We start from the raw sequence: 20,907 nt of genomic DNA, 5'->3' as shown, positions 1-20,907 counted from the left end.
ACTTTTTCCTGAATGTTTTTCTGCTGCTACTTGTAGCTACCCAGTTACCTGGAATATACCAGWTTCCATTGAAACTGGGGGAAAAGTCCAGGGTCATTCTGAAAATTGAATTTATGTGCACAGGTTTTGTCTTGTTAAATGAGAGATTAAACTGATAATGAGTAAATGAAATATAAAACAATAAGAGTTATTGAAAATGTGGAGACCTGAGAGCCCCTTCAGTGCCCAAAGGGGCTCCAGGAGAGCTGGAGAGGGACTGGGGACAAGGGATGGAGAGACAGGACACAGAGAATGGCTTCCCASTGCCAGAGGKCAGGRATGGATGGAATATKGGGAAGGAATTGTTCCCTGGGAGGGTGGGGASRCCCTGGCACAGGGTGCCCAGAGAAGCTGTGGCTGCCCCTGGATCCYTGRCAGTGCCCAAGGCCAGGCTGGACATYGGTGTTTGGAGCCGCCTGGGACAGTGGAAGATGTCCCTGCCATGKCTGGGGTGGAATGGGATGATTTTTGAGGTCCCTTCCCACCCAAACCATCCTGGGGTTCTGTGACTCATCCTTTGTCGTCAGTGGCAGGACAAAACATTTCTGAGTGACTTCGYTAATGAAAGCAGTGGAAGAATTATAACAAGGAGATAAAGCCCAAAAYAGCACAAGGCCAATGAGTGTGAGATAGAAAATGTCACACTGAATTGGAAGTTTAATTAAATCCTAAAAAAAGTTACGGGAAAAATGGTTTCTAATCTGCAATTTTCTTGCTGAAAGAGAGGCAAACCTGGAAGAGTTTTCACAGAACTTTGAGGGTTTCCTAGGGCCCAGCTGTCAGAGTTTGAGGGATTCTTTATGCTTTCAGCTTCCAAAGCTCTCCTCCAGTGGGAGTGCAGGTTCTTTGGAATGGCTGGAGGTGAGGAGCTGCTCATTCCCTGTGTGGACAAGGGTTATTTGAGCTCTGGGTTTAGAAAACCTCCTTGCCTTGGAATCCCTTCCTGCAGCTGAAAATTCCTATTTGGCTTTTACAAATTGCTAAGGAGATCATGGGTTGTAAAGCTGGTCCAGAAGCTCAGTCATGGGAAGAGGAGGAGYGGGAATCCCCAGTGTGATTTGTCTCCCTACCTGCAGGTTTGATCCCCACAAATAAAATTCCCATTTGTTTGAGTTGTCATCTCTGTTGGAAAAGTTTTGCAGGCAGGATAGACCTCTCCCATATTCCCAAACAAATAATCCCTTCCAGGAGGTTCCTCAGATCTGTAATTCCTCTGACTGACTTGCTGGAATGGTGTCATTCAGCTGAACAAGGGTATTATTTTATAATGTTTTACAAATTGTCAAAGCCCTGAGGTAATAGCTTGTAGGACTGGAATGCTAATTAAARGAATTAATGTCTCTCTGGTATTCCCAGCATTGCTCATGGATAATGAGAAGAACCTTTTCCATGCACTGGTTCATCCCAGCTCCCTTCCCCCTTGGCACTAGTGTTGTCCAAAGCACCTTTCCCTGAAAACTTTTTGAGGATTTTTAAAACTTCATGAAAGTTTCAGTGTTTGGGTTACAGGCTTTTAATCTCATATAAAAGTTATGGGGAGCTGAAAATTGTTCAAAATGAAAATTTTAAAATAATTGTTTGAAAGAGTTGTGACAAAACTCTGCTGTTTGGGTGCCTTGGGGAAGCTTCTTTTGACTGAACTGTTAAACCARGTGTGTGGAGAAGGGTAGAAATCAGGTTTCTAGTTCAAGCTCAAGAGTATTAGAAATCAAATTTTTTAACTGCTTGTCTTAATCAAATTTTACAGTGTTTATTATATTAGACTGAAGGTATAATGATTAAATGGATGCYAATTCAATTTAATAAAAGATAAATTTAAAAATAAACAGAATCCCAAGAAAACGCTAAGGAGAATATGGCAGATCTGAAAAATACCTTTTTTCTGTGTGAAATCCTCACAAATGTTTGTGCCTCTGTGTATACTCAATTAATTCAGCARCTTTTAATAGCTGATCCACTTCTGTCAGGCTTTGCTCTTCTCACTGGACAGCTCATCCAGTTGGATTCAGTTCATTCAGCTGGGTTATTGTAGTGTATTTTTATGATATTCATGTGTGACTTCAGATACAAATCCCTGAATTCTGTGTCTCAATGTTCCCTCTGAGCACAGACCTTTTCTCTGACTGGGTCTGGGAGCCCCATTTCTAATTTAAAAGGGGATGTTGGAGCATTCAATGAATTAACTTTGCAGAAAGGCTTAATTTATTTAATAGCAAAGACTAAGCACTAAAGACWGCCTTGTATCACAGAAATCCCAGCCCTGCCAGATCCTTGGGATGGCTCCTCCTGTGTGATTGCAATCACTGGCTCTGCTCTGCCCACACAGTATCGGGAGGGCCTCTGAGCAGTGGCACTGGGAAATTAAGYGGTTTTTAAAAAGGTTTGAGCATTAATCCTACAGGACTGAAATAAGTTTGAAAAGAAGCTTAACTTTAATGCAGTTATGTTCGACAAATACTGTCAGGAGAGTAAAATATATTTAGGTGTTCCSAATCAGGCCACACTTCAGAAGTGATTTAATTAAAAGATTTAACMGCACCAGATCCTATTTTTTTTTTCATTTTGGTGTTGACTTTTGTTCCCCATCACTGTCTCCTATCAAATAGTAGATTATAAAATCCTCTCAGCTTCTGGAGAAAATGGCATGACTGCTGATTCCAGCAATCCTTGTTCAGGAATACTGCTTGGAATGGGGATTCTGTGCCAGACTTTAGGATGGGGGTGAGGGGAATCTCTTTAAAAGGGGAAAACCTTTCACAATATTTTAAATGCATTAAGACTTCAGACTCAAATGATCTTTGTCCTCACCCACTGGTGCTTACAAGGAGTGCAGGCATAAATGGTTCCTGTGATTCCCCTGRAGGTAATTGAGAATGGACTCCTAAAAGTAATAAACCATAATTGGCACATGGAATTCCCAAGTGGGGTTTGGGAAACCCWGATTAATCTTCTCTGCTGCAATGCAGCTGCCATACCTTTGGCATTAACCCCACCGTGTTTTTTTCCTTTATTGTGGGAGATAATTTCTTTCATTGTTCTGTAAGTCCATAATTATTGCAATAATCACAGTGCTGTGACTCTGGGCCATTTTCCTTTTAAGAACACATTTGTATAGATTACAAAAATTCCTAAAAATAGTTTTGTTGGATTTGATCCTTATATTTTAGTGTGACTGACAGAGTTTTGTAGGGTGCCTGTTGAGGAACRTGGGGCTCTCTATGTGAGATGTACTCTGCACTTTTCATGTTGCTTAATTATTTCATATATTAACATAAAATCTGATTTAATTTGTAATTTGAGTTGGAAAATGCCTGAATATTCTGACTATCCCRACAAGACCGTTCATGCTGTGGATGAGACAGAGCAGTGTTACATTGTAGGACTGCATCAAGCTGCAGGTGGTGTCTCTTTGGCATGATAAAGATCTGAAATGCTTGGGAATATATTAAATTATTGACATTTTTAATATTGGGATATTTCCATCTCTGAACCTACTCTGTGAGCAGAGAATAGCCTGTTCACTGAATAYAGGTGACTTCAAAGCCACACAGAGAATACAAACAGATGGAAGTGATAAATCCAAGGAGCMTTGGAAACAACAGCCTGTGTTGGGGCAGAGAAGGTTTTGTAGAAGAGATTYATCAGGAGTAAATGAAAATCACAGTGGACAAAAAATTGCCTGTTGTTAAAATGATAATACAGAGATTGAATCAACTGAATTAAAGCCTAAACCCAGCAAAATAGGTGGTTAAAAACCTAAAAGGGTGCAAAAGAGAGAACAAAAGCTCCTRAAGAATGTTTATGCTCAGTGTCTGATTATTTATTTATTTTTTTATCCTTTTAAATGCATTTTATCTGTCAAGGGTGCATTTTTAAGAAAATGCTTGTTTCTTAATTATTTAAAGAAAATAGTTTTAAGAAAATAGTTTAAGGAAAATATTTATTAAGAAACACTGGGATTTGGGCAGAATGCATTTTCATGTGCATATTCATGTCAGTTTAAGGTTTCTCTCCCCTAGTTTGTGTTGTTGTGATACAGAAAATACTTGGATTTATCCAAGCTTGAGTCTGAGTCCAGGATGATTCACCTGCAGCATGAAAGCTCATATGGAGTGCTGGTAAATCCACACCTTTGGCACAATGGAATTCCATAAGGAAGAATTCCCAGAGCTTTCTTAGAGTTTCTCTGTGTGTGATTTGCTCTTGTAGGAGCTAAAAATCATCATGAGCAAAGTGCAWTTCTTTAATTTTCCTTCCAAATCAYGTCAAAATATCAAACTATTTGTTGAGCTGAGAAGCAAAATAATTTATTGCTGGACAAGAAGAAGAAAATAATACAGACAGAGCACCCAGCCCACTGCTGTTCTGCAAACGTGATGATGATCTTGTGGTCAGMAGAAGAATCCTTGAAGAGCAGAGATGGTGTCAAAGAACTGAAGGATTTAAAAGCACATTTTTCTGCATGAAGGAAGTCAATTATTACTGGCATGAGCAGTATAGAGCTCTCTGTACTCTCTGGATGTGAAGATAAAACGATGGTGATGGCTTTGCCACAAAGTCATCTTCCAAGTGTTGCATTTGAGCCAGAACATTCTTTCCCCCAAGAATGAGGAAGTACTAAAGCAAAGATGCAGTTTATTAGAGATCCATCCTGTCAAAAGAAGAATCCCCTCTGGATTTATTKCAGAGCTGTGCAAGAAAAGCAAAATAGGTCCAAGAGCTCTTCRGAGATGATACTTTTGGGGAATGTTTTATTTCAGATATTCCTGGAATCTGTTTTCATCTTCCAGGGTTTTTTAAGCCTTGCATGGTAGAATTTGAAGAGCTGGTTTATGGCAATGTCACATCAGGGTGTTCTCAGGGATTTCAGTGGAATTACTCTTGAACACTGGAGAATTAATTTAATGCTGTCTCCATCAGGGTACATCAGCCTTGTGGGAATTACAAGGAATTATAAAGGAGATTTCCTTCCCTGCCTGTGTTCACCTACCAGACCCTCATCCTAAAATCTGACAGCTACAGGCACTGCTATGAGATGTGTGGATGCAAATCTTGTTATTGTCATTAATTTTGATTAATCTTGGTTTTAAGGGACATTTTCCCTGGRCTGGGGGAGGGTGGCAGGCATCTGTTGGTGGCCGTTCCATATTTTTCTGTGCTCAGAGGAGACTCCAGCGCCCCAACAACAAAGGTTTTGTCAGTAAAAACAATGACCCTGGCGAAATTGTAAAGGAACAAAATGATGTGCAGAACAATCATCAAGTGACTAATGAGAGCAAACAAAGAACTTGCAAACAAGCCCCAAACTCCTGACAGCAGCAGACACAAAGCTCTGGGGTAAGGGAAAGTGCAGAGTGTGTTCRTGGGCACCCAGCTGAAAGGAACTGGGGGCTCTTCTGGTCTTCAGTGTTCATTGTTCCCRTGCTTGCTGTGGTGAGAGCTCCTTCTCCAGGCTGTGGGAGAAGAGGGAACCCTGAGCTTCACCAAGCCTGRCTGGTTTAAAGAGGCACTTGATGTCTTACAGCTTGTTTCATCTTATTGCCTTTCTGCCTCTTGGGCTGCTGATTTATTGCCAGTTTTTGAGGTTTCTCTGCTCTTCAGCAGGGTGGCCATGTCACTGGAGTGTCTTGTGCTTCCCTGTTGGGATCTGGCTTGTACAAACGCACTCCTGAGTAACACACGGTCATGCAGGRTGTGGATTTAAGGACAAGAACAAAAAGAAGCAGGAGAAATTGATTGGCCTGACAGCAACAGGACAGTGATGCAGTCACAAAAAATCCTTAAAATTACTTTCTGTGGAAATGCAAGAAGGAGCACAAGCTCAAGAGGATGTTGTTGTTGTAGGAACTCTTAAACCCTTCTTCACTCAGACCCGTTGGCATCTTCATGGCCTCCTCTGGACCTGCTGTAACAGGTCYGTGTCCTTCCTGTGCTGAAGGCTCTGGGTCTGGATGCAGTCTCCCTGAATTTCAGATATTCCCWGACAGAGCTGGGTATTGATACTTCCAAGAGTGAGTTGGATCTGCACCTCACTAAAACAGACTCATCAGTCCTGGGACTGATAATTATCCTGGGATACAGATAATTTTGTGGCTTTGGATTAGCCCTGCTTTGCTTTGRATGCAGACTCTGGCTGTTCTCCTGTTGACCTGAAATCCTGATTTTACAGAGCTGAAACCTAGGTGCTCCTTTCTCCCTGTAGGCTGAGGAAATCCAGCRCCTGCTTTTTGATCCAGGGAGCAGGGTTGGGTTTTGCCCTCAGCTTTCYTTAGCAGCTTTCTGTTTGCACAACTTAGCAGAGAAATGGGAATTTTTCTGAAGAGAAGCCCGCAAAGGGCAGGCTGGGCAGCAGCTCTGTCATTTAGAAGTCAGACCTCACCCTTCAAACGTGTGATGGGTGCAGACACGGTGCAGTTGTTCCTCTGGGATCTCTGGGAATGCCAGCACATCCACGTAGCTCCAGGCTGGTTGTTCAGGGACACTGCTGGGGCTTTGATCTGGGGCTTGTTGGGAATTTAGATACAGATGTCATGTTTTGTTGACAAACACAGCCCTGATTTACTTTTATGTYGGGGGGTCTTGATGGAGAGGAAGGGATTTCAGCAGTGACAAATGCTGCAGGGRTGGAAGAGTTGAAAAGGAAGAATAAGCAGCTTTTCTTCTGCATTAGGAGAAATTGATGGCAGGAATCAGCATTTTTAAAGGAAAATCACTGTGGAAKGGAGCTGTTACCCAGAAATTATGGGTTTTCCTGACCTGTCTGCCTTCCTGTCCTCACGTCCTTGGGAAGTGCTGTTACATTTCACTGATCTGAATTGTGCTGAGTTTGGCAAATCCCACTGATCCAGGCYCTTGACTTTGTTCTGAGTTTTTTATGAGTTTTTAAAATGTTTTATCCTTCACTGTCWGATAAAAGGAGATTTGTTGCTCTGTTTGGGCTAAAATACAGAGGCTTCCCTTTACACTGTAGAAAGATGGAAGTTGATACCTTAATTCTAGGAACACTTGTTAACAAATTAGTGTTGTCTGTACCCCAGCCTTTCCTTTTTACATTAATTTTATCTTTTCTGACATATAAAAATTAAAATCTTCAGTGGAATGTTGTTTACCAAAACCATTCAGCTGAAAATTCCTAGACTGTACCATCCATGAGATCACTCTGTTTATTTAGTGGATCAGAGGCACGAGTTTTGAGCACAAACACTCAAAAAGCTTCACGCAGCATGTTTGTTCTGTAATTCAGATTGTTGGTTTTTTAATGGTAAGGAAAAGTCTTGAGTAATATTACAGAAAATAAAGGATGAAAACTCAAGTCGCTGTTCTTAATGGATTCCAAGTGGTTTTCAAAGCAAAGCAGATCTGRGATGGATAAAACAGGGGGTTTAAAGCAAATGAGAATAGGGTGGTAAAATAATTTCATTTTCATTTTAATAGAAATGCATTAATATATAAAATTACTTTAATATAAATATAAAGCAGAGGGTGGAATCCATGATACTGATCTCCCTTTTCATCTGGAGGTTTGATTCCTGAACAGGAAAATAAGTCACATTACCAGGATGCAATCCTATTGAGTGCATAGAAAAGTTATCACTCCACAAACACAATGATTTTTGTTCAGTTCATTTCTTTCCCTTATCTTTCTGTTTCCAGGCTGCAGCCCAGGCAGGGGAGGGTCAGCTCTCATTCTGTGCTGTTCCCTCCACCCATGTGAGGAAATTCCTCGCCTTCCACATCAGTTCTATTGTTTCCGGCTGAGCGGTGGCAGTTCAGGGAGCTTTTGCCAAGGATTTCAATGGCAAAATCAGCCCACAAAAATGGTTGGTTACATCAGCTCAGGAAAGGATGGATATTTTGAAATGAAAACTTTAATTTCACAGAGCCTTGGCATGGTTTGGGTTGGAAGGGACCTTGAAGATCATCTCATTCTACCATCCCCAGTCTGATCACGATGGTTTCTTATCTCAAGGGTGGGGTTATAAAATGCACAAAAATAGAAATGTGTGTTTGGAAATAGCAAATTATTTCTAGGCAGTGATGATTCAGATGAGACTGGTGTGAATTAGTCAGTGAAACCTACAGAGCTTCGCAAGTGTGTCTTTAATTGTGGGGTTTTTAACCTGGCACCGATTTTGGTGCTTCTGATCACCTGAGTTTAAACTGTATTATTACCCAGAGTTTCAGCACAGCTTGTAGGAGTTTCTGTGCACGACAAACATGAGCAGAATACCAGGAATATTTCAGAAATAAAGGGGATGATAGGGAAAACTCACCTCAGTGGCTTTTCACACTTCTGGTCTGTGTTATGTGTGGGCCAGATAGTTTCCATTCTAATTTTCTGTTTGCTTTTAAAATAAATTTAAAAGAAACAGGGTAGTTTAGCTTGTTCTCTGTCTTCTCCAAGAAGGTGAAATGGTAATTTTTAAATGGAGTGTGGCTGAGACCTGTGAATGTTTTAGTGAAGAGCCCTCAAAGTCACAGAAATGAAGATGGAAATTGAACACAGGGTCTGTTCTACATTGTGGGTTATTTTAAATGAGTAATAACCTCCCAAAGGCAACCAAATGTCCTAATGATTGCTGAAATACTTTCATTTACATAKCTGCTTTTGAGGGAATTTTCATAGAATATAGAATGATTAAAGCCAACACATCCAGCTTCCCAAAATGTTTGGTGTCATATCTTGAAACAAAAAAAAAAAAACTCCTGAAAATGATAACTTGAGCTGGGACTGAAGTTTTGTTTCTGGGAAAAACTCTGTGAAGTTATGCATGAAACTTGGGTGTTGAAATCAGAACAATGTTGTTGTCCCATTCCCTCTGTATGTAATTTTATTGGTTTGAGTTAATGGATAGGATTTCTTGTAGAAATAGGCTTTTCTTTGCTTGTGTGTGCATTGCCTTTGTTAACAGGCTCAGTTCTTCTCAGCCCTAATTCCAGCCTTTAATTTCTCAAGCTTGGACACAGGGGGAAGTAGTTTTGCACCTTTAGGAAGGCAATTCTGCTATAAAGAAATGATTTCTGAATAAACACTGACTTTTTTCTATCCTTGGAAATTGTAATTTTGTGCTACTTAACTTCGTATTATCTTGGGTTTGATGCCAGATTTGTTTTTTTTTAAAAAAAACCTTGATTTCCTTTTGAAGTTGACAAAAAGACAGGTTTTTCAGTGGGATTGTAATACAGTAAGTGATTTAGTGCTCTCTGGAGAGTCAGAAAGAGAACAAAAGCCATTGTAGAGGAATAATGGGTGTTGGGTTTTTTGATTTTTTTTTTCCAGTTTCCCCTTCAAGTTGTGTGATGAGAAATTTTGAAAAGACTTTTTCTTTCAAAACCTGTGATGTTCAGTGATTTGGGTCAGAGTGTTTGTCATTGAATGAGATTCAGCTGATAAAACCCCACGTGAATGTTAATTTATATCACACAGTTCAGCAAGTCAAGCCTTTTGTTTTAATATGAACACATCCAGCTCGATGTAATAATTACCATTTTRTAGAACTGAGAAATCCTTTATTATTGAATATCTGGAACCAACCAGCTCTCTGATCCTGTGGCTGATGGGATGTCACCTTTTCTGTGCCACGAGGAGGTTTTTAGCCTGTGTTGGAGCTGCTTTCTCAGCTCTGCCTGTGTGATATTGCAGTGACTTTCAGAACTTCAGTTCTGGCAGCTCTCATCGGTATTTAAGAACTTCATCATATTGAAACTGCTTTTAATTAATGAAAGGAGCCCGTCTGTAATGCAGTTCTCACACACTGACAGAGCCATGTGCTCCCTAATGTTTTGCCACACTTTGCTTTGATGTTCTTTCTTCTCTATCTCTCTTTTTTATCTCCGTATCACACTGAGGGGATTTCTGGCATCTCAGCAGAGCTGTGGTCATTGCAGGAGGAGGGGGGAAATAATGAAGTTAATATTTCTCCCTCTTTTTTTTCTCTTTTAATATTGCTTAAACTGCAGAATGCAGCTGGACACGAATGAATTGCCAGCGCTCCGTGGAGGATAATTGGAGGGAATAAACACGTGTGGGGCTGGGCTGTGTGTGCCTGACGTGTCTGTCTGAGCTAATTGTGGGGGCACTATTTACGGTCAGTGAAGAGGAATAGGCCCTTGGCATCCTGCCTTTCAGCTGACCTATTTTAGCCATCTATCTTGGAGAGGGATCAATCACAGCACACAAGTACCAACTTCTCTCCACTGGCTCTACAAAGCGCCCAGAGTGTCAAAACCCAATGTAGATCTTGGCACTTGAGACTTAAATGTAATGACATGAACCCCTCGCGTGGGGTTTGACATAAAAACAACATTTGGGTTTGATAGGAAGCTCGGAAAYACTCATTTATGGCATTGTGGGATGAAAAAAAATCACATCTGCTTTGCAAACTGAGCATTCAGAATTGCTTTGCCAAATTGAAATTATTTATTTACATTTCTTAGCAGAGTTGCACTCCAGCCCTGGTGTTTGGGCTGGAAAGCTTTGGGAGCAGATAAAAATCGGCAATTCTGCTTTGGGGGAGTTTCAGGCTTCCCATGGTCCCCCAGGGAGAGCACCAGTGGTCTTGGCAATTTTATCCATCATTTGTATTCTCTGTGAGCACAGGGCTGAGCTGCTGTTGGGGCTGCCTGTATTTGATGTGAAAATGAGTGCCCCGGGATGGCATGTGACTCCAGGGCTTGTGTGACACCGAGGGCTCAGGGGTGAAAGCACAGGGCATGTTCAGATCCTGGTGCTGGACTGAGCTTTCTGAAGCAGCTGTGCAGTGCAGGGTGAGCCCAACAAAGCTGTGCCCACAGCAGGACGGGCAGGAACTGCGCCTGTGCCTGTCTGTGGCTGCCTGCTTTCTGTGCGTTTGCTGCTGGGAATTTCCTGATGCTTTCCTCAGCTAAGCATCCCAGCTCTAAGCTCATGTAATACCATTCTTTTAGGAAGAGTTTTAAATCATTTCTATTTAGCAGAGTGTTTGGTGGAGCTGGCTTCACTCACAGGAGCTTGGAGCAGTTGTCCTGTAGCTCTTTCCCAGCCAAAGGGAAGTCCTTCCCAGCCTTCCAGGAGCTGCCCTGGCTGCTGACCCATCGAGCCCAGCCTTTGATCAGCTCAGAGAGCCAGCTACAGTGTGGGGGCTTGGAAGAAATTCCCAGTTTGCTACTGGTTTGGCATAATGGCTTCTGATGGCTATAGAACTGTTAAGTTCAAGGCAGGTTTAATACGTGAGATTGAGGGAAACAATCAGCTTCTGATAAAAAATCCTTTACACTTGGTAGGTGGAGGATGAAGAAAGCAGTGTAGTGTGGATTTGGGATATCAGAGTTTGAGAATTCAGTCAAACAATTGGATTTTCCCCTCTGAGGATGGCTGTGTGCTGAGCTAAAATTGCACGTGATGGTGGCTATACCTGGGAAACTTTCACAGAAGGAAAAATCTTTTCTGTTTTTCCTAAGTTCTGAGTGTTATAGGACTGTGGAATTATTTGGGTTGGGAGGGACCTAAAAGCTCATCCAGTTCTGCCTCTGCCATGGGCTGGGACCCCTTCCAGCAGACCAGGTGGTTCCAAGCCCCATCCGGCGTGGCCTTGGACACTTCCAGGATTTGGGTCTGATTTATTGTCTGTTCACCTCGCCTTAAACATTGGGGTTGATTTTTCTGGCGCAGATATTAAGTCTTTAACGATTTCACTATTTTCTGTCCTCAGATTTTCAAAATGATTTAAATAATCAAATGCAATTTTCTACAGAAACATTCTTGAGTATGTTGAACACTATTCCATGAATGCACCRTTTAAATGGGTATCCATGAAAGATGACCTATTTAAAAATCTATATCATATATATTTAAATACATCCTGAGTTAAATATTTAAATGACATTGTCAGTCACTTGCAGAGTCATATTTAACATAGAACTTGTGTAACCTGCAGCGTGTGATGTGGTTTTACAGCTCTGCTTACAACAGAGCTTTGGGGGTTGMACTTTGCTGTCACTGTTGCATTTAGGATAATTTTTTTTTCTTTATTTGGTATTTCTGTGCACRAAAGAAAGTGGCAGCTCCTACTGAGCTGTTTTTTACAATCAGACACATACACTGCTGGGTATGTGTCACATACAGATGTTTGAGTGCACTGGCACTGTCCTCTTTCCATAAGGAATTCTCTGGCTGGCAGCATCCATGGCCTTGCAGTTGCTGGGTTCTTCCCTGACCTCAGTGAATGTCCCTGAGCTATTCCYTGCTCCAGAGCTGCCCTCGCTGCTGTGCTCTGCCGTGGAAAGCCCTGGATGCCATCCTTGGACGGTGCTGCAGTGCTGTGTGCTGCCATCTAATGGGGTGATGGCATCCCATTCATCCTGCCGGGAATGAGGGGTGGCCCTGGMTCTGTCCACCCTGCATAGGTGGATATCTGCTGGAAACAACGCTGTAAATSCACACAAGAAAACTGAGAAATTGTGTACAGAGCTGCTTCCTGCTTTGCTTAATGGTGCTCGATTCCTTCCCTCGTGCAGGCTCTCGACGGAAATATCTACGATCACCTGAAGGATTATTTAATGGCATTCAGCAGGACTGAGCTAGAGACATGCCAAGCTGTACAAAACACATTCCAGTTTTTACTGGAGACTTCCAGCAGGGTAAGTTTGAACTCAGTGATGCTTTGTAACTGAATCCTTACAGTGTGGACAAACCCCCAGGCTTAAGGTTCGCTTCCAAAATCGTGACAAAACTGAAAGGTTGTTAYTTTTAGTTACTCCTGAGTGGTATTGAGTTAAAAGACACCAGACAGTTTTCTTGGGGAGATTTTTTTTCCTCTAGCACCCAGACTGCCTTCCTCTGAGTGCATTTGCATCCAGAGATGCTCACTTCTCCTCACCGTGCGCTTTTGGGAGGGGAAATTGCAGCTGAGGGTTCTTCACGGTATAATCTGGAGCTGCTTTAGTCACCCATCACAGCAAAGCCCTGGAAACTGCTTGGATCATTTCTTTATAATTGTCTGTCAACTTGAAATCCAAAATATTACTCTGTTTTCTCCATGGAATTAAGAGTGGCAAACACAGCAAACAAATTAGAGCCTTGTCATAGACATGGTTTGTTTGCTTTGTCGAGCAGCCAGACTCGGAGAGGCGTGATCGCTTCCAGGGTAATTTTGATACTTAAATAATTCATCTGCAGGGCTAAAAAAAAATAAAATAATTGCCATTGAGCTCAGAAAAGCTGCTTTGGTGCAGTCACAATATTCCTTTATACATTTACCTTCCCCGCCCACCCAGAAACAGAGCTCATTCACACAGAGATGTGGAGCAAAAGCTTTTTTAACATTTTCCTTATTTACCTCCAAGCAAGTGATCTCACACCTTCAGAGATCTAAAGTGAGGCCACAAAAAATGGGCTTCACCCTCAGCTTTGAATTTACTTGGCAGCAGCTGTAAAAAGAATCAAAATACAGTTTTCTGTTGCAGAAAGACTTCCAATAATTTACCTTGTGGCATATCATTCAGCTCAGCTTCAAATACCTCCCCCAAAAATGCTGGCTTGGAATCTTTTAGCTAAATAAGCTTCTGGCTAATGTCTGCATAATTAATTTTTCACTGTTGTATCAGATCCTTTGTTCAAAATACTTGGAGAGCTGCCTGGTTGGGACTTCCATCCAGCTCTGAACTGTCACATCCAAAGAGTTCCTTGGAGCAGGAATCCTCTCCTTGGATATTGGTGTTGCTGAGCTTGTGGTGGTTTGTGTTCCTGAGGCCAGAGAGCTGCAGGTCTGGTTTATTTTACACAATGACAAAGTCACACAGGGTGTGAGAGGGAAACAGTTGTGTTTCTGCTTTGCTCCCTGGGTACAATGCCTGGAGAAGGGAYAGAAATGGAAATTCAGCTGGCAGCTCTGAACAGGGCTTTTACAGCTGCTTTTTACAACTCAGTTTGCTTCTCTCCTTGTGGCTCAAGGATGCAGAGAAGAAAAATCTGTATTTCCTTGCTGCTGAAAACATTTGCTTTGCTCTGAATATATTGACTGGTGTTTTTTTCCACAGGCTTTGCTTATCCCTGCTTTCCATAACAGGTCCAGGCTGCAGTGATCAGCCTTAAAACAAACGAGGTGAATCCATAGAAAGAACATTTTCTCTCCACCAAAACCCATCCKTGTTTTTCAAAAGCAGCTTGAGTTGCTAACATGTAATAAATTTGTTAGCAATTTAGAATAAACCTGTTGTCAAAGCAAAGGTTTTAAATATTTATCAGGGAGTTTGAATGCTTCACCTGTCCTTTGTTAGTTTTCAGTACAAGCTTGGCAAGCTCTGCTTACAAGAGACACTTCAGGTCATTGGGAGAAACACTTCTGCTGTTCCATCTGAACTGTATTTCTGTTTGCAGGATGGATTAAAATCTATTTGCTTTAGAAGGACACAGGTTGCTTCCCAAAAGTGCTAGGGATGGCTCCTTGGATGGGCAGGGCTGGCTGTCGCCTCATGTAATGCAGATCGAGGGAAAACAGCAAAACCCCCAGATTTTCTGTATAAAATGGATGTTTTTTATATTTTTTTGTAGTTTTACCAAAGTACTTTTTATTGGAGCTTTGGAGGTTTCATTACTCCTGGGTCAGGGTGGCCCTTGTCATTCCTCAGACTCTGGAATGGGAACATTGACCCCAAAGAGGGCAGGGATGGATGGAATATTGGGATATTGGGATATTGGGCAGGAATTGTTCCCTGGGAGCATGGGCAGGCCCTGGCACAGGGTGCCCAAAGAAGCTGTGGCTGCCCCTGGATCCCTGGCAGTGCCCAAGGCCAGGCTGGACATTGGGGCTGGGAGCAGCCTGGGACAGTGGGAAGTGTCCGTGCCCATGGCTGGGGTGCAATGAGATGATTTTTAACGCCCTGTCCCACCCAAACCAGTCTGGGACTGCGATTCTATGAAAATGCAATATAAGTTCCATTTCACTTGAAGAGATTTATTCAAGACTTGCAGTTCTTGCACTTCTCTTTTGGAAAAAAACTGATTTTCTTTGGAAGGTTTTCTGAAATTCCATTTGCTGTTTTGAGTAACATTGCTGAGAGGTTTCTGGTAAGAGGGCAAATAATTTCCCTTATGCTCGTCTCTGACTGTGCCTTGTTTCTGCAGATGGGATATATTTAATGTTTGATTGCAGGTCTGTTTTAACCTGTSAATTGATATTGACTTCAGAAAGAAATCATGTAAGAGCACTGATTTAATTCCTGAATAACAGGAAATCTGTTCAGAAAGGTTGCAGTTTAATCCTAAGGCTACAATGTTGCTTTGAAATATTTTTATTTTCCTTTTATCAATTGTCCAATATTTTGTGCAAATGCAGGATTTCATTTGCTGGGCTTGCACATTCTCCCGAGTCTCCTGTTCTGATAACAGTCGTTTTCATTTTTAACCACTTATTGTGGCTTTGAGGGGAAATCTCTTAGGAGTCCTCTTGGAAAAATGAGTTTTCTGCTTTGAAGAACTGAATTGTTCACAAGTCAGATTTCTGTGGGGAGAGTGCATTAAAATATCTGTGTAGGTTTTCACATCCTCAGTAACTTCATTTTGKTTTTTTTTTTCCTAATTGAAGTTAAAATAGTTGCACATATTTGGCATAGCCCAGGGTTGTGTGCTATGGTCAGCATTCACACGGATCTGAAGGACAATTTAATGGAATAACTATTTCAATTAAATGATTTTGATGCCAGATCAGTGCTGAGCATCCTCTGAAGCTGCAGATGTTTCCTTCTTTAGTATTTTCTGAATTTCTATTTCTGGGAATTCGTGATGCAGATCCCTGTCTGTTTTCTCCCCATTTGAATGTGTTTATGTTCAACTGCTCAAATTGGAGCAGTAATTATGTACTTTTCTGGTTTAGATGAGTGTATTATTGGCCCTGGAGGACTATTTACTTTCTTTAACTGGAGATTAATTTTTTACAGTTCAGTATTTCGGCAACACAAGCATCAACATTTTGCTGCTTTAGAGAACAAGTTTTATTTCCCATTGTCCACCCAGCACAGAGTTCTTGGTCATGCACAGTGCTGCTATTTCTGGATAAATACCATCTTTATTATCTCTTTTGTACATACAAACCCTCAGTTTGGTAATAGATTGATATAATTTTGATGCATTTTCATCAGTTGAGGCAGTGAATGCTCTGTAAGAGTTCTTCARCCAGTGATCCTTATATTTTTAACTTGCAATCACTGGGTATTTCTTTGTAAATCTGTGTAAATTGTGACATAAGAGGTTTGTTTAGGGATCTGTGTCATGCTGCCTGAAACGTATCATTAAACAAATCTGGGAGCTGAAGGAGTTTTGCTTCAGCAAAATGCAAGCTTGGAGAGTTTTCTCTGAAAGCAATTTAATAAAGAGAGAGATTAAGTTTGTAACTGATTTTGGATACATTATTCCAAATAGTCTTTTCAGCTTCCACAACAAATAATTTCTGCAAAATTAAGACTTTTCAGCATAAGGAAGAGCAGTGCACAGGAAATTACCCACAGGAGGGGAGAAAAATATTTATGGCAGTGACACCGCAGAGTTTCTGTTTAATAGCTGGCTTTTTTCCCCATATTGYAGCTGAATGCCAGGGATATTTTGGATCCTTGTCACCCAGAGTGTGTTCTGCCAGTTTCTCTGACCAGCTCAGGTCCTCAGTTCCCTGCTGGTGCACCCAAGCTCCTGCTGCARGTTTAATCTCAGCTGGAAACTGTGCTGGTTTGGCTGTCCAGCTGTTTTTCAGTTCACAAAACAAGGAGTCTAAATAAAYCTTTCTGTTTCCTCAGGTGGTGCGGGACTACAATCTCCAGCTGTTTTTACAGGAGAACTCGGTGTTCCACAAACCTCAGCCCTTCCAGTTCCAGCCRAGTGACAGTGACACTGTAAGAGCCCTGTGAAGCCCTGCAGTTCCTTRCTCTTGCTCTGTTTTAAAGCAGGTTGTTAGAAATGGGGAGAGAATCACGGGTGTCCCAGTCTGCTTTAACCTTGTGCTGTATTTTTGGGAGAGAAAGGGAGAGTGGCCTGGTTGCGGGAGGTGGGTGATGGTAAAAAAAGCATCAAATAGMCTCTACATCATCCACAAAAGAGCAGAATCTTTTTTTGGCTTCCAGATTGTGACTAACAGGCTTGTGTTTCACTGCTTTCAACCTAATTCCTATTTAATTTTTTTGCCTTTTTGTCCTGCTGGTGTGGTTCCCATAATATTCACTAATACTGGGTTACAGCTGTGCCACATAAAATGTCCCTACACACCTCAGTTACTCAAGGAGTGCTTAGATATCATATAGAGAGTTTAAAATAATGCTGTTAAAACACAGCAATTCCAAACCAATAGCCAAAAATCTTATCCTGGTTTCTGTGTTGCTTCCAAAGCAATCATTAATGACATTAAAATCGAGTGGATCAGAGCATGTAAGTACATTTCCAAAACAGCACCTTGATTAAAGTGGGTTCTTGATGTCCCATTGACATTACTCACGTTATTTTAAGAAACAGCTGTTTAAAAGAGGTTTGGATCTTTAAAACATGTAAACTTTTTCTTCCTTGAGTTCATGAGTGAACTGAATTCTTTAGTGGGCAGTCCTGACCTGCAGCTCAGGTGATTCAGTTCAAGAGCCCTGTTAGTAACTGCGTAAGAATAATTTTCCCAGTCACCCTGACACCTCTGGCAGGGTTTCCTTTCTATTTCCCTTTTAACAAACTCAGATTTTKACTTTTCTTCCAGAAGGAATCAGTTATTTCCATAAATAAGCCTTTGGACAATGCTCTGGGGTGGGATCATTGGGGTGTCTGTGCAAGGCCAGGAGTTGGACTCGATGCTGCTGGATCCCTTCCAACTCAGGATATTCTGTGATTCTGTGATAAAGTTTTAGGTTGTTCTTGATAACAGTGAGCAGAATCTTTCTGGTTGTCTGTGTCCTRCCTCTCTAACCTTCGCTGCCGTGTGTTCTCATCCCTGTGCACTCCCTGCATCCAGAGTTTTAATGCAGTTCAGCTGGTGGAGATTGAGCCCTCACCTGTCAGTGCTATGAGAATGACCATAGCTGAGGTACCTGGGGTGTTTCTGGTCAGCTTTGTGTTACCCCTGTGCATGTGGGATRCTGAATTTACACTCTGGAGAGGTGGCAACAGAATGCACAATCTCTATATAAATATATAGAAAACAGAAAACGGAAAAAAAAGCTTYATTCACAATGAGACTTCTAGGAGGAAAAATCAATGTAACGGTGTTATTWATGGGGAGCAGCCTCACACTCCTCCTGTGCTTTTGCACAGCGTTTGTAATTGATATTCTAATCTTTTGGGGGCATACATTAAAGTTTCACAGCTCAGGACGGTGCTGTGTGTAATTGGTTGCTGCTCCTGTGAGAGGAGAAGCTTGTGTGACAACTGCAGGCTCTCAGTGTGCACTGATGAAATGCAGCCCTGTTGCTAATTTGATTTGGCTCCTTTTCCAGAGGGCCATCCCYATGGCCAGCAGAGCTGTAATTCACCCCCATTAAACTCTTCAGCATGAGAAATGCCAGGATTCTGTGCCATGGCTCTTGTGTGGGCTCACAGGGTCCACGTGTGCTGCTGGTGCAGCCTCACTCCAGGAATGTTTAGGAAGCGATGAATGGGTCCTTCATGTCTCAATTCCTCACATGCAGCCACTCCTTTGCTTGGTTAACCCACCTGGGCTGCAGAATTCCTGCATTTCCTCAGTGCACTGCAGCTTTGAGGCTSTAGCTGCTTGGGCTGTAACCAGTTTTTCCCAAAATAATTAAATTATGCCTCTTTGTGATYCCTATAACTCTGCTCAGCTAACAGGATCCTACCTGGGCATTCCCATTTTTACAATAAGTACAAGAGAGCAAAGCCTCTTGCTCAGGCATTTGAATTGGGCAGAAATTGTGTGTTTTCTAACTGATGGAACAACATTTAATTACAGGAGGACAATTAGCAAGCATTCTTTTGCCACGTGTTCTCTGTGTAGATGTTCTGCAGAGATTTACCAGTTGGCTTTTACTTTCTGTGGTTTGTGCATGATAATTTTCACACCATGGACTAAAAGAAAAATGTAGATTCATTAATACATCTCATCAAAAGTTTAATATTAACCTTTTCCAAGAACAACTTGTGGGCTCTCTTCAGGCTGATCCACTGGGGCTGGGCTCATAATTTTAGTATTATTGGAATGGAGTCCAATATTGATTTTATTGGGATGAGTATTGTGGGCAGGAAGAATGTTATAAACAGTATGAATGTGGAGCTCTAGATGGAGAGCTCTGAATTCTGGTGTAAATTCCATTTTTAYATGGTCCATCTCAAAACTTCTGTTTTATAAGACAAGAGCTAGGATTACTAGGATTTCTGTGCAGTCCTTGAGTCAGGTGCAGCTCAGTTTGCTTTCAAAACGATCCCAACGTGCACAGGCAGAGCCTCCAAAAGGGTCTGTTCCTAAGAAAGGAAGGAATTTCACAGTTTTCCATCRATTTCCAGGATTTTTGCTCCCCAACATCCCAGTTGCACTAGGCAAAATATCCACTCTTGAGTGCTCACAAAGAGAAACCAACTGCAAAATGTTTTACATCAATCAGGTATTTTTGACCTAAAAACTTTGGTATAAAAATATTGGTTTGTGCTTGATTTTAATTAATTGTTCATGTTGGTAAATTATTTTGATTGTTTCAGTATGTTGGTTCATTTTGATGGACATAAATTCCTATTTTTATAAAAAGAAGTTTAGAAAAAAAACCTAAACCAAACCACTTACCCTTAAAGAAACTGTTTCAGAAATATTCAGAAAGAACTGATTGATCTGTTCCTAACAAGCCTTAATCTTCTCCAGAAATGAACTCCCAACATGGATTTATAGCCAGCAAAGCGGAGAGTGGARAAGAGTCTTTTAAAATACCTTTATCCTCCCAAGGAACTCCAGTCAGCACATTTTGGCCTTCCACAGAGGCTGCTGGATGCTCCACAGTTTAATCATCCCCATCCTCCCACGAGGAAAGGGATATTTATTAATTCACACAAATGCAGTGTGTGGAAAACACGCTGTCCCYGTGCTCACAGATAAGCCACAAGAACAGGGCACAAGAGAAAGGAAATTCGCCTGCGTTTCTCTGTTTCCTGTTTGGAAAAGCTCCTTTTTCCTTGATCCCAGGGTTATCACGTGAGAAAAGGAGCCAGGTGACACAAAAGTGTCCCTGGAGCGGGAGGAGAAGGGCTCTGAAAAGCTGACGCTTCATTTTTGGGGTCTTTTTCCTGTTTTTCATTCACTGTATCCTCGGAGCACGTAAGGAAAAGCTGTGACCCAGCTGAATTGGCCCACAGCTTCTTGACATTAAAATAATGTTTTTTTCCCCCCTCTTAATTTGCACAAAAACACCTCAGGAAGGTCAGTGGAAAGTTTTGCAGTTTCCCCCCATGTAACTGGGTAGATTGTGAAAATAAGGATGACCTTCCCATCACTCTCAAAAGAACATTTCTCAGCATCTTCTGTGAAGGAATGTTCTATAAGTTACAGAAACAAGTACAAAAAAGGTCCATATTTCTTTATTTACAGTGGTCTGTGCTTTTAAAACCAGTATAGACTGAATTTAAGTATAACTGTTTTGAAGCTAATTATTTTTTAAAAAATTAAAGTTATTATTTCATTTTATCAACCTTTTAATAGCAGAACAGACTGCTTTTAAGTATAAACTTTTTGAGGCTAAATACATATTAAAGAGAAGTGATTATTTAATTTTACACAATATTAGGAATTGTTTTTGAGGAGGCTTGGAGCCATGCAGGTAAAGAAATGATCAGTGGGAAAAGCTCTGCCTTCCCTCTGACTTGATCCATCTTGTGCTTGTGAAAAACTGATTTCATTTAATCCCTCCCATTCCAGTTGTGGTTAAAAT

The 20,907-nt window shown here is 41.4% G+C and overlaps 1 protein-coding gene across 1 annotated transcript in view; it reads left to right on the top strand.

The window, feature by feature from the left end:
* The window catches only part of FCHSD2 (FCH and double SH3 domains 2), a 122,703-nt gene that overhangs the window by 75,415 nt on the left and 26,381 nt on the right, over positions 1-20,907 (top strand). The window contains exons 9-10 of the mRNA XM_057368141.1: positions 12,535-12,657; positions 16,804-16,899. Coding sequence (XP_057224124.1) covers positions 12,535-12,657; positions 16,804-16,899 — 219 coding nt within the window. The remainder of the gene's footprint in view (positions 1-12,534; positions 12,658-16,803; positions 16,900-20,907) is intronic.

Source organism: Malurus melanocephalus, unplaced genomic scaffold (assembly GCF_030028575.1).
Source record: "Malurus melanocephalus ecotype Western Australia unplaced genomic scaffold, MMel_1.1 scaffold_89, whole genome shotgun sequence".
NCBI lineage: Eukaryota > Metazoa > Chordata > Aves > Passeriformes > Maluridae > Malurus > Malurus melanocephalus.
Note: the sequence above shows the minus strand (reverse complement) of the source record. Positions and strands in the feature narration are given on the sequence as shown.